General features: G+C 45.7%; 1 protein-coding gene across 1 annotated transcript in view; it reads right to left on the bottom strand.

Annotated features, from left to right (window-relative positions):
• The window catches only part of LOC134990454 (transient receptor potential cation channel subfamily M member 2-like), a 220,330-nt gene extending 210,881 nt beyond the window's left edge, over positions 1–9,449 (bottom strand). Inside the window, exon 1 of the mRNA XM_063950688.1 lies at positions 9,284–9,449. Coding sequence (XP_063806758.1) covers positions 9,284–9,412 — 129 coding nt within the window. The 5' untranslated portion in view covers positions 9,413–9,449. The remainder of the gene's footprint in view (positions 1–9,283) is intronic.
• Positions 9,450–13,560: the final 4,111 nt, after the last annotated feature.

Genomic DNA, 13,560 nt, shown 5'->3' with positions numbered 1-13,560 from the left:
CTGTTGAAGGGTCACGTTCCGCTTGAGTTGACAATTTACTCACAGCAGGTCTTTGCACCTCTGCACACTTGTGTCTGCCGGAAAGAGAGATACAACATAGGCTTTAAACCTAGGATAAAGCACGGTGGCCAAAATGTAGTGCTCTAATTTCAACAGATAGACCACCCTTGAATCCTGGCAAAGCGAATGAAGGGCTCCATCCACAAGTTCCACATACTTAGCGTAATCGCTCCATCTTAGCTCCTCCTTCAATTTCTCCAGCTGCTTCTGCAAAAGCCTGATGAGGAAAATGACCTGACTCAAGCTGACAGTGTCTGAACTGACTTCACGTGTGGCAAGTTCAAAGGGTTGGAGAACCTTGCACAAGACGAAAATAATTCTCAACTGCGCTTGAGTCAGGTACATTCCCCATCTATATCGTAGGTGGATGTATAGGCTTTAATGGCCTTTTGCTGCTACTCCATCCTCTGAAGCATATACTGTAGAGTGTTGAATTCCACCTCGTTACCACCCCTGTCATTTTTCAAAAAATTCTGCACCACCAAATTAATTGTATGTGCAAAACATGGGACGTGCTGGAATTTGCCCAGTTGTAATGCACGCACAATATTGGTGGTGTTGTCCAATATCACAAATCCCCAGGAGAGTCTAAGCGGGGTAAGCCAATGCACGATGCTGTCCCTCAGTTTCCGTAAGAGGTTGTCAGTGGTGTGCCTCTTATGGAAAGCGGTGATACACAGCGTAGCCTGCCTAGAAACAAGTTTGAATTTGCGAGATGCTGCTGCTGTTGTTGCTGCGGGAGGCAATACATCTACCCAGTGGGCTGTCACAGTCATATAGTCCTTAGTCTACGCTGTTCCACTTGTCCACATGCCCGTGGTTAAGTGGACATTGGATACAACTGCATTTTTTAGGACACTGGCAACACTTTTTCTGATATCTCTGTACATTCTCGGTATCGCCTACCTAGTGAAGTGAAACCTAGATGGGATTTGATCCCGGGGGACATAGTACCTCAAACAATTCTCTTAGTCCCACTGAACTAATGGCGGATACCGGATGCACGTCTAACAGTAGTACAAGTGGTCTTCTGACTTACCCTCTGGGATGATAATCAACTCCCAGCAGCAACAACAACAGCAGCAGCAGTAGGCGTACCACTCAAGGATCCTCCCGAGGAATCCCGGTTAGGAGAGGACTCGTCAGTCTTGCCAGGGATGTGGCTGCAGGCCTACTGACGTTCATGGCTGAGGAGGAAGTTGACATTGAGGGAGTTGGTGGTGTGGCTTGCTGGAGCTTGGGTACAAGAGGAAGAAGGGATTTAGGTGCCAGTGGATTGCTTACGCTCTTACCCAAAGTTTCACAACTTGACAATGACTTCTGATGAATGCGCTGCAGGTGACGTATAAGGGAGGATGTTCCTAGGTGGTTAACGTCCTTACCCCTACTTATTACAGTTTGACACAGGCAAAACACATCTTGGCACCTGTTGTCCGGATTTGTGGAGACATAATTCCACACTGAAGAGGTGGCTTTTTTGGTATTTTGCCCAGGCATCACAATGGGCTTCTTCATCTCACGGACAACAGGTGTCTCCCCCGGTGCCTGACTTAAACAAACCACATCACCATCAGAATCCCCATCGTCAACTTCCTCCTCAGCGCCAGCAACACCCATATCCTCATCCTGGTGTACTTCAACAGTGACATCTTCAATTTCAATATCAGGAACTGGACTGTGGGTGCTCATTCCAGCACTTGCAGGGGGCGTGCAAATGGTGGAAGGAGCCACCTCTTCCCGTCCAGTGTTGGGAAGGTCAGGCATTGCAACCGCCGACACACTTGGTCTCTCCTTGGGGATTTGTGATACCATCTTAGAACGCACAGTTCTTTTCTGTGCTCTTTCCAGCTTAACTTTTTTTTCATTTTTATAGCGGGAGGATGAGTGCTTCCATCGTCATGTGAAGCTGAACCACTAGTCATGGACATAAGCCACGGCCTTAGCCATTCCTTTCCACTCCGTGTCGTAAATGGCATATTGGCAAGTTTACGTTTCTCCTCAGACCATTTAAATTTCTTTTTTTGGGGTCTTTTTACTGTACTTTGGCTTTTTGGATTTTACATGCCCTCTACTATCACACTGGGCATCGGCCTTGGCAGGCGACGTCGATGACATTTCATCTTCTATGTCATGACTAGTGCCAGCAGCTTCAGCACTAGGAGGAAGTGGTTCTTGTTCTTTCCCTATTTTATCCTCCAAATTTTTGTCCTCCATTATTTTTCTGGAGTTATATAAGACAATATGCGGCACAGCAGCACTTGACATATGGCATATGACTGGTCACTGGACTGACTGATGCACAGGACACTACCACTGGTCTGATGCAGGACAACACAGCAACACTGTAAGGGACTTGTTATTATACAGCAGCACTGGACATATGGCAGCAGAGGATACCACTGTGACTGGACTGATGCAGCACAAAACACCACCACTGAACTGAGGCAGCACAACACAGCACCCTATACAGCAGCACTGGACATATGGCTGCAAGAGGACACAACCACTGTGACTGGACAGATGCAGCACAAGCCACGGACACCACTGAGGACACTGAGAGAACAGAGACACGTCCTCTCTGTACACTCTGCAATGCCAGAGTGAAAATGGCGGTGACACGCGGCTCCTTATATAGAATCCAAACCCCGCGATAATCCGACAGCAGGATGGTGACGTTTTGCTGCGTTCTGGTTTCCCGAGTCAGGCGGGAAAACCCGAGCCTGACTCGGATCTGGACTCGGGTAGGGAGGTTTGGTAGGGTTTGGATCTCAGGGATCCGAACCCGCTCATCTCTAATATATGTATATATATATATATAACTATTAGTGCATGCATGATAATTTTACATGCTACCGCTGGATGAAATACAGATGTTTCCCTTCCCAGCTTTGCTGTGTAAACATCACGAAACACTATGAACCGGTAGACTGCAGCTGCGGCTCTTAAATGTAAAATCACTGGCAGCAGGAGCGTGCATACACACGGCTGCAGGTGCCAATAATTATTTAATGTCTTGACATGCTGGCACTTCTTGTTCCCCATTGCTGGCATTTTGGAGGAAGGCTTGCTGTTAACTATAATCTGCCTGTGAAGAACAGACAGCTTACCCACCACCACAAGAGGCTACTGTAGTTATTCCATGGGAAATGGGCACATTTTTGTGGGATCCGGTCTTTCCAAGGAAATCCAGCCATGGGCTGATCAATTTGGAGCTGGTTTATGGCACAGCAAGGGGCCCCCACCCTGTGTGTTTCCCTGCTATAGAGTAAGCTCCTGTCTGGTTCAGCAAAGTGCTGGTTATTGAAAAATTGGGGAACCCCACAACAGATTAGCCAATGATTTTCCAGTACCAGTCCAGGCTAAGAGTTCCTAGGCTAGTTACTGATTGGGAGCGGGTGCCCACTGACCGCCTGCATACCGACAGCATGGCGAGCGCAAATGAGCCACTTGCGGGCTCGCTGCGCTTGCCACGCTGCGGGCACAGTGACGCGCTACACGCGCCACGCTATTTATTCTCCCTCCAGGGGGGTCGTGGACCCCCAAGAGGGAGATAAAGTGTCGGTATGCCGGCTGTCGGGATTCCGGCGCCGGTATACTGTGCGCCGGGACCCCGACAGCCGGCAAACTGAAGACCACCCTGCATATGAATATCCTTACATAGAACTAAGGATCAAATAGGGTTAAGGTTACCTAAAGATTAAAAAAAGGGGCAGACTAGATGGGCCAAGTGGTTCTTATCTGCCATCAAATTCTATGTTTCTATGTAATATATTTTTCTTAATTATCCAATCTGTTGAAGATTAATTAATTACTACAGTATATTGCTTACTGAAATGACATACCATAATAAATTGCTGCTTTTTATCCTTCATATAGTGCACATGGGAGTATATTTAATGCATCACAGGTAGCAATCAATTTATCTTCAAACAGTAAGTATTGAGACTAGTGATGAGCGGGTTCGGTTCCTCGGGATCCGAACCCCCCCGAACTTCACCCATTTTACACGGTTCCGAGGCAGACTTGAATCTTCCCGCCTTGCTCGGTTAACCCGAGCGCGCACGAACGTCATCATCCTGCTGTCGGATTCTCGCGAGATTCGTATTCTATATAAGGAGCCGCGCGTCGCTGCCATTTTCACTCGTGCTTTGGTGATGATAGCGAGAGGACGTGGCTGCGTTCTCTCAGTTTCTGTGTTCAGTGTGCTACAAATATCTACTCATTGTGCTGCAAATATCTGTGCTCAGTGTGCTGCAAATATCTGTGCTCAGTGTGCTGAAAATATCTACGTTCTCTGCCTGAAAAACGCTCCATATCTGTGCTGCATTGTAGTATATAGTAGAAGGACAGTGCAGAATTGTGCTGTGACCACCAGTATATATATAGCAGTACGGTACAGTAGTCCACTGCTCTACCTCTGTGTCGTCAAGTATACTATGCATCCATACCTGTGCTGCATTTTAGTTGTGCGCAGTATATAGTAGGAGGACAGTGCAGAATTTTGCTGACCACCAGTATATATATAGCAGTACGGTACAGTAGTCCGCTGCTCTACCTCTGTGTCGACAAGTATACTATGCATCCATACCTGTGCTGCATTTTACTTCTGCGCAGTATATAGTAGGAGGACAGTGCAGAATTTTCCTGACCACCAGTAAATATATATAGCAGTACGGTACAGTAGACCACTGCTCTACCTCTGTGTCGTCAAGTATACTATGCATCCATACCTGTGCTGCATTTTAGTTGTGCGCAGTATATAGTAGGAGGACAGTGCAGAATTTTGCTGACCACCAGTATATATATAGCAGTACGGTACAGTAGTCCACTGCTCTACCTCTGTGTCGTCAAGTATACTATGCATCCATACCTGTGCTGCATTTTAGTTGTGCGCAGTATATAGCAGGACAGTGCAGAATTTTGCTGACCACCAGTATATATATAGCAGTACGGTACAGTAGTCCACTGCTCTACCTCTGTGTCGTCAAGTATACTATGCATCCATACCTGTTCTGCATTTTAGTTCTGCGCAGTATATAGTAGGAGGACAGTGCAGAATTTTGCTGACCACCAGTATATATATAGCAGTACGGTACAGTAGTCCACTGCTCTACCTCTGTGTCGTCAAGTATACTACAAAAGTTCAGTAAAATGACCCAAAAATATAAATTAAAAGCGTCTGATGAGAAGCGTAAACTTGCCAATATGCCATTTACGACACGGAGTGGCAAGGAACGGCTGAGGCCCTGGCCTATGTTCATGGCTAGTGGTTCAGATTCACATGAAGATGGAAGCACTCATCCTCTCGCTAGTAAACTGCTGTGCCACTCCTAGATGGGCCAGGTGTTTGTGTCGGCCACTTGGGTCGCTTAGCTTAGTCACACAGCTACCTCACTGCAACTCTTTTTTTTCTTTGCATCATGTGCTGTTTGGGGACTATTTTTTAAATCTGCCATCCTGTCTGACACTGCAGTGCCACTCCTAGATGGGCCAGGTGTTTGTGTCGGCCACTTGGGTCGCTTAGCTTAGCCATCCAGCGACCTTGGTGCGCCTCTTTTCTTCTTTGCATCATGTGCTGTTTGGGGACTATTTTTTAAATCTGCCATCCTGTCTGACACTGCAGTGCCACTCCTAGATGGGCCAGGTGTTTGTGTCGGCCACTTGGGTCGCTTAGCTTAGTCACACAGCTACCTCATTGCACCTCTTTTTTTCTTTGCTTCATGTGCTGTTTGGGGACTATTTTTTAAATCTGCCATCCTGTCTGACACTGCAGTGCCACTCCTAGATGGGCCAGGTGTTTGTGTCGGCCACTTGGGTCGCTTAGCTTAGTCACACAGCTACCTCATTGCACCTCTTTTTTTCTTTGCATCATGTGCTGTTTGGGGACTATTTTTTAAATCTGCCTCCTGTCTGACACTGCAGTGCCACTCCTAGATGGGCCAGGTGTTTGTGTCGGCCACTTGGGTCGCTTAGCTTAGCCATCCAGCGACCTTGGTGCACATCTTTTTTTCTTTGCATCATGTGCTGTTTGGGGACTATTTTTTAAATCTGCCATCCTGTCTTACACTGCAGTGCCACTCCTAGATGGGCCAGGTGTTTGTGTCGGCCACTTGGGTCACTTAGCTTAGTCACACAGTTACCTCATTGCACCTCTTTTTTTCTTTGCATCATGTGCTGTTTGGGGACTATTTTTTAAATCTGCCATCCTGCCTGACACTGCAGTGCCACTCCTAGATGGGCCAGGTGTTTGTGTCGGCCACTTGGGTCGCTTAGCTTAGCCATCCAGCGACCTTGGTGCAAATTTTAGGACTAAAAATAATATTGTGAGGTGTGAGGTGTTCAGAATAGACTGGAAATGAGTGGAAATTATGATTATTGAGGTTAATAATACTATGGGATCAAAATGACCACCAAATTCTATGATTTAAGCTGTTTTTGAGAGTTTTTTGTAAAAAAAACACTTGAATCCAAAACACACCCAAATCCGCCCAAAAAAATTCAGGGGGGTTTTGCCAAAACGCGTCCGACTCCAAAACACAGCCGCGGAACCGAATCCAAAACCAAAACACAAAACCCGAAAAATGTCCGGTGCACATCACTAATTGAGACCTAAATACAGTTTCAAGCAGTGTACAAAAGGCACATGTATTGTAGTTGTCTCTCCTGGTAAATCTCTCCAAACGCAAGATTTATATCACATGTTATTGCACAAACCTATATCAGTCTGATCCCATAAAAACATGAGATAAGTAAATATCCGTATACTGAATATCAGCATACAGATATATCATTAGAAACCACACATACTGTATAAGAGATATATGTATACCTTCACATTTGTAATATAGTTCAAATGGCTCACAGTCAGCATTGATAAATATCACAGTAATGTAGCCTTAGATTAATGGCTAAATACACCTCATATATTTAAAGGGGTGTTATAACCCCATTAGCTTGCTTGTGATATGTTCCCATATTCATGTAATCACTAATGAGTGTAGAGATAGAAAAAGTGCTGAGACAATGATCCAGCTGATTCTACTGCCCTTCTGTGTTATATGAAATCAGTGAACTGAGGGTGAGAGAGCAGTAGGTAGTTCAGATTGAAAAGAGAAGTCACACTTCTGCTGTCAGAACAAAATACACTTTTCTATCCTGGTATCTCAAGGAAATTGCAGGACAGAGTGCACACTTACTGTTTGTCTAATATGAGAGTGCTGGAGCGGAAGGAGTACCTATAAAGAGTTTTTGTAGTCACAGTCCCTGGAGGGTTCCTCCTGTCATACCGCCAGTTGGCTGGGTCTCATGTGTGCAACATGGGCCTGATTCATGTTTATAAAACTCACACTAAATGTTACTTAGAAAGAGGTAATCAGGTGCACTTGATACCAACTTAATTAAAAAAACTGGATAAGGAGAATCTATAATGCTGCTCCCAATGAATAATCTGCAATTATTCAAACCAAGCAAGAAAATACAATAATGTATACATATGTGTACACACAGGGAGCGCTAAATAATCATAAACTATTTAATTTATTAGACAATAAATACAATGACAATGCACAATTTAATAATGATAAACTATAACGATTAAAAAATTAAAAACCATATTGAATGGACATCTCTCGTGGAAATAAACAACTCATTTGCTGGTGTTAAAGGTCCAGGTAGGGCTGGTTAGCCAGCAATTAATGAGCAAGTCCAGAATCCTAATGTATTGTTAATGTCACCAGCAGGTATCTTTAGCTGTTAAAAGATGTACTGTAGCAGTCCAATACCACTTAAATTTAAGCTCACCGCTGTTGGAAGTGTTTTCAAACTCCCGTCTATTGCTGTTCAGCAGTGTCCCCGTCTACTCTGCAGGCTTACCTAGTGTGCGCTGATGAGCTGTAGCCGCACAGCCGGACGTCTCCGGCGGTGATGTGGAGCCTGATTTGTAGACTGGGGGAGAGCTGGATGCTGGCAGCACAGAGCAAAGTGGTGGCGGGTTAAATAAAGGTTGATTTCCACGGAGGAATTACAGGTTCCTTGACGCATTTCTCCGCTATAGGTAAAGTAGCGGTTTCATCAGAAGGTATCACTTCCAACAGAGGTGAGCTTAAATTTAAGTGGTATTGGACTGCTACAGTACATCTTTTAACAGCTAAAGCTACCTGCTGGTGACATTAACAATACATTAGGATTCTGGACTTGCTCATTAATTACTGTCTAAACAGCCCTATCTGGACGTTTAACACCAGCAACTGAGTTGTTTATTTCCACGAGAGATGTCCATTCAATATGGTTTTTTATTTTTTAATCGTTATAGTTTATCATTATTAAATTGTGCATTGTCATTCTATTTATTGTCTAATAAATTAGATAGTTTATGATTATTTAGCGCTCCCTGTGTGTACACATATGTATACATTATTGTATTTTCTGATTCATGTTTGTAAGTACAGCAAAGAAGCATGCAACTGGGCAAAACCATGTTGAACTGCAGATGGGGCAGATGTAACATGTGCAGAGAGAGTTAGATTTGGGTGGGGTGTATTCAAACTGGAATCTAAGTTTCAGTGCAAAAATAATGCTGTCAAAAATGTCTGGGTTACGTGCAAAAGCAGACAGTAGTTACCATGTGCAGATAAAATATAAGCCACCCAAATCTAAACCTCTCTGCAGATATTACATCTGCCCCACCTGCAGTGTAATATGGTTTTGCCCAGTTGCTTGCTTTTTTGCTTACTTACAAACACGAATCAGGCCTCATTAGCATCCAGCATGGGATCCGTCAACATGTACGTTTCACCCAAACTTGGACTTGTTCACTTGCAGCCTATACCATGCTTCCCCATTTCCCTGGACATAGGTTGGTTAGTTGTCACAATAGTAGGCATCATGTGAACAAGTCTATATAAATATGTATTTGTGTATAGTAAAATGTGAAACGTACATTATGATGGCTCTCCTGTCGGGTGCTCATGTGTGCTCATGAGACCCAGCCAGCTGGCAAAACTCACACATGAGGAAACCTGCAGGGATGGGGACTATAAAAACTCCATATACTGTAAGTACTCTCTCCTCTCCAGCATTCTCTCAATAATGTATACTTATGACATAAAAGGAGGGGGAAGCTGCTTATGTGGTTTGTCTCATGCCCTGGCATCGTCTGGGATACCCTGATTTGGCTGGTGCTAAACACATTCTTTTGGAAGAAATATTGTACACTAAAGTAAACCTCTGCATGAACAGTGCCAGGATTGTATTCAGACTGCAGGCTGTTCATCATGGAAATCTCAACTTCATCTGCTTGGTCAAAATGTTCTCCATCTCCATCTACTTGGTCATAACTTTCAGTTTTCCACATGATACATGAGAATATGGACAGCAGGTCCTATGAAGCAGTGATCCTGGAAAAGATAACAAAGGATAGATAGAAACGGGAATACTGATCATACATCATGAGGACACTCCCTCCCCCCTCCCCTCCTTTCCCCTCCTTCTCTCTATCTATTACTGTGTAATAAGATGATCTTACGGTGATCCAAAAACAAACATTACAATAGGGGAAACCAGAACATCAGGCTCACATCACTCTCACACTGAGTAACAAGAGGTCCCCAGGGCACCCGCCCAACAAACCACACACACACTCTAATAGGATGAACAAGAACATCAAATCTCATATAGCCTTCACAGACGGAGTAGGAACAATAAGAGGAATAATAGAGTCACCAATGGGTCAATTGATGTTTGGAGAAATAATACGAACACCAATCCTCAATGGGTGCAATTTCTCTATGTTCCTTACCTTTCTTTAAACAGTAGTAATCCACAGGCATGTACCCCCAAAAATATTAAGCATATAGTGGTGTCATACAGTTATGCCCAGACATAAATCAAGGCTGTGTGTAATACTGGGAGAACTTGCACCAGAGACAATGGTCTACCAAATTTAGAAGGCAGAATCACATGTGAAGGAGATGAGGTGGGTACACACTAACAGATATATCTGCAGATCAATTGATCTGCAGATATATCTATGGACGGATCGGGCAGTGTGTTCAGCATACACACTGCTCGATCCGTCGGGGACTGACGTCATGAACTGGGCGGGCGTGTACACACGCCCGCCCAGTTCAGCTGTCAATCACCGCCAGCCGCCGCAGCATGTGTACCGGCGGTCGGCCGACCGCCCACGTACACACACAGCGACGCGCCAATATATCGGTAGATATATTGGCCGTCGGCTGTGCTGCGCGGCCGACGCGATACGTCTGTGAACGACGGAGTTCACAGACGTATCGGCCGTACACACTGGCCGACGGTCTCGCGATATATCGGCCGTTCAGGAGAACGTCCGATATATCGACCAGTGTGTACGGGCCTTAAGCCTTATTTGATACAGGTCCTAATTCTCCCTCTTCCACTTCTGGCATCTGTATTCTTCAGACTCCACAATGCATATAGATACATAGAAAAGTGACGCGAAATAGTGTAACACAGTACTGTATTTATTCACATAAATACATTTCATGTCTGAAAATAGCTTTTATATGCTATAACTGATACTCACACACAGAGATAGCAGCAGCCTCTCCTCTGAGTTCCCATTTCGTTTAACCAATCTGTAACCCTTTCACACTTATTACCAGTCTATACCTCATCAAACATGCTGCAGGTCTTTACCCTTATCAAACATTACCAGTCTGTGCCTTGTCACTGGTTTTACCAGTCTGTGCCTTCTCACTGGTTTTACCAGTCTGTGCCTTCTCACTGGTTTTACCAGTCTGTGCCTTCTCACTGGTTTTACCAGTCTGTGCCTTCTCACTGGTTTTACCAGTCTGTGCCTTCTCACTGGTTTTACCAGTGTGTGCCCCCATCACATGTATTGCCAGTCTATACCACATTACATGTATGAATACTCTGTACCCCATCACACATAGTAGTATTATTATTATTGATATGGTATCACAAAGGTTTCACAGCGCCTAACAAAGTACATAAACTAATGAGCAAAACAATAAAACAGTAACTTACAGTGCAAGACAATGCAGGACAAGTACATGGTAAGTAAACATTTCTGCATCAGCGGACATGGCACTGAAGTAAGCATCAGGTTGGCAGAAACCGAGGGCTAGGTGTTGTTGATAGGAGTATGGGGTAGAAGATAGTCTAAGTAAGAGAAGGAGAAGCACATGAGGGGAGAGGACCCTGCTCATGAGAGCTTACATTCTAAAGGGTGGGGGGGGGGGGGGGGGGAAGCAGTGTCACAGATAGGGTACAGAGTGAGCATGGAATAGAGGGTGAAGATGAGAGATGGCTGGGTTTGATGAAAAAGTGGGTTTTGAGACACTGGCGTACATTTGTCCCAGTCGCCCAGAGGCAAGAGAGTGTTGGTGCCTCCTTCACCCCGATACAATATATATATATATATATATATATATGATTACAAACATATTTATGTTATATAGATACTAATGTTCCAGCACTCCATATAAAATAAAAACATCCCTGGTGCCCTCCACAAAAGTATATAAAGTAATGGCAAAGCATGGAGTTCACACCAGCAGAAGAGTAACAGCTGCTTTACCCCTCTCTTTGCAGAACACAGTGACAGCACCGCCCCCCGCCCCCCACCCCCCACCCCCACAAACACAGTGACAGTGACAGCAGCGGCACCCCTCAACCCTTGCAGTACAAAGTGACAGTGACTGCATTTACTCCCACCCCCACCATGTGAGCACTGCACGCAGAGGCATTTTAACAGTGGAGGGGGGCCCTGTGCTGATTCCAGGTGGGCCTCCTTCTCTGCACGGCGGAGTAGTCTCTGGCATCATGCCGGAGTCTACTGCACATGCGCAGGTCTCAGGAAACATGGCACTCGCCATGTTCCGGAGACCAAAATCACTACTGCACATGCACAGTGGCCATTTTGGCTGCGGTTTTCGCCACCGCTGCAGCTCCCGATGCTGGACTCTGGAGAGATAAGTATTAAAATATGGGCGCAATGTGTGTGGTGTGGGCCCCACCTGGACCCAGGGGCCCGTGTGCACCACACACATTGCACCCATTAAAGAAACGCCAATGACTGCACGGCTGACTTCTCTCCCCACCAATGGAGCACTGCAGCAGCCGACTTGGACAGAGGGTCACTTGATGTAAGGACATATGCAGGGAGATTACTAATCCCTCACTGTGCAGTGCTGTGGCTGACAGTGTACACGGCCCATACCCAGTCCACAGTGCACAGTCAGCACTGCACCATCTTCCTTCTGCATTCCTGCACTGTGACTGCTCCTCAGTTAGCACAGATCACGGACGGAGCAGACCATTGAGTCCAGCTAATGGAGCAGGAGCATCGCTGATGCTGACTGGCGCAGCAAAGACGCGCAATGGGGGCAGGGGCAAACGGGACCATTTAAAGGGGGTTTCCAAAGCTTCAATCATGAAGCAAAGCAAAAAAAAACAAAAAAACTCATATACATTATATATATATATATATAGAAAGAGAGAGAGAGAGAGAGAGAGCGACCAAATGGACACCACCCATGCAAGTCTTTGCTATAGATCTGCATACCTCCCAAATTTCCAATGACGGTAGTTCGGACCAGGACAGGGGGCATTGCCTCTGGCGGTAGCGGCGGAGTTTCTGCATAGTGGGTGGGGACTCATGACGTGGACCCATTTTTCATCATTTTGGGGGCATGCCCAGCGCTCCCCGAGCAGCTGGGCACCCCCCTGCTAACTTTCCACCACTGAATACATGCCATGTATTCAGAGATCACTTGTTGGTTTGCAGAGCAGAGCAGTGAGTGATCAAAGGCTCCCCCAACTGCCCCCCCCCCCTGCCCGCTGGACACTGCGATCCGCAGATGGGACCAGGGCCGCCATCAAGGGGGTGCCCTGTGTACACTTGTCCCGGGCCCGGCCACTCTGACAGAGTGGAGGGCCCAGGCTGCTCGAACAGCCAGCCACTATTCCCGGCGGCGGCCGCCGCCGGTGAGACTGACCGCAGCTGGCTGCTACAGTTAAACTACAGATCGACGCGGGCTGCTCCCCTCCGCCACCCGCTGCCGCCGGCGCCGCCACCACAGATCCGCGCCGCCGGTCAGTCACACTCAGCAAGCAGCAGCTTGCTGTGTTAATAAAGTTTTTTTCATCCTGATGATGGACGAGCAGACAGCGTGACACTGTGGCAGAGAGGACTCTCAGTCAGGACGGATTTGGAAAGGTAAAGGTAAGTATAAACAATGTGCAAATTCACAACCACTTGCCTAGAAATTAATGGTGTCTGTGTATCAACATAATTATGTGAATGGAGATATAAATATATATATCAAGGGAGAGCGCTATAGTAAAATAAAAATGTATTAATTATACCGTATACATATATCGAATTAAAAACAAATTAGTATTGAATTAAAAACAATATATAAACACATATAACATACAAACCGATTCAGTATTCGTAGTATTACTGCTGATATTAACGTCACTAAGTACAGCGTGACA

Source organism: Pseudophryne corroboree, chromosome 2 (assembly GCF_028390025.1).
Source record: "Pseudophryne corroboree isolate aPseCor3 chromosome 2, aPseCor3.hap2, whole genome shotgun sequence".
Lineage (NCBI taxonomy): Eukaryota > Metazoa > Chordata > Amphibia > Anura > Myobatrachidae > Pseudophryne > Pseudophryne corroboree.
Note: the sequence above shows the minus strand (reverse complement) of the source record. Positions and strands in the feature narration are given on the sequence as shown.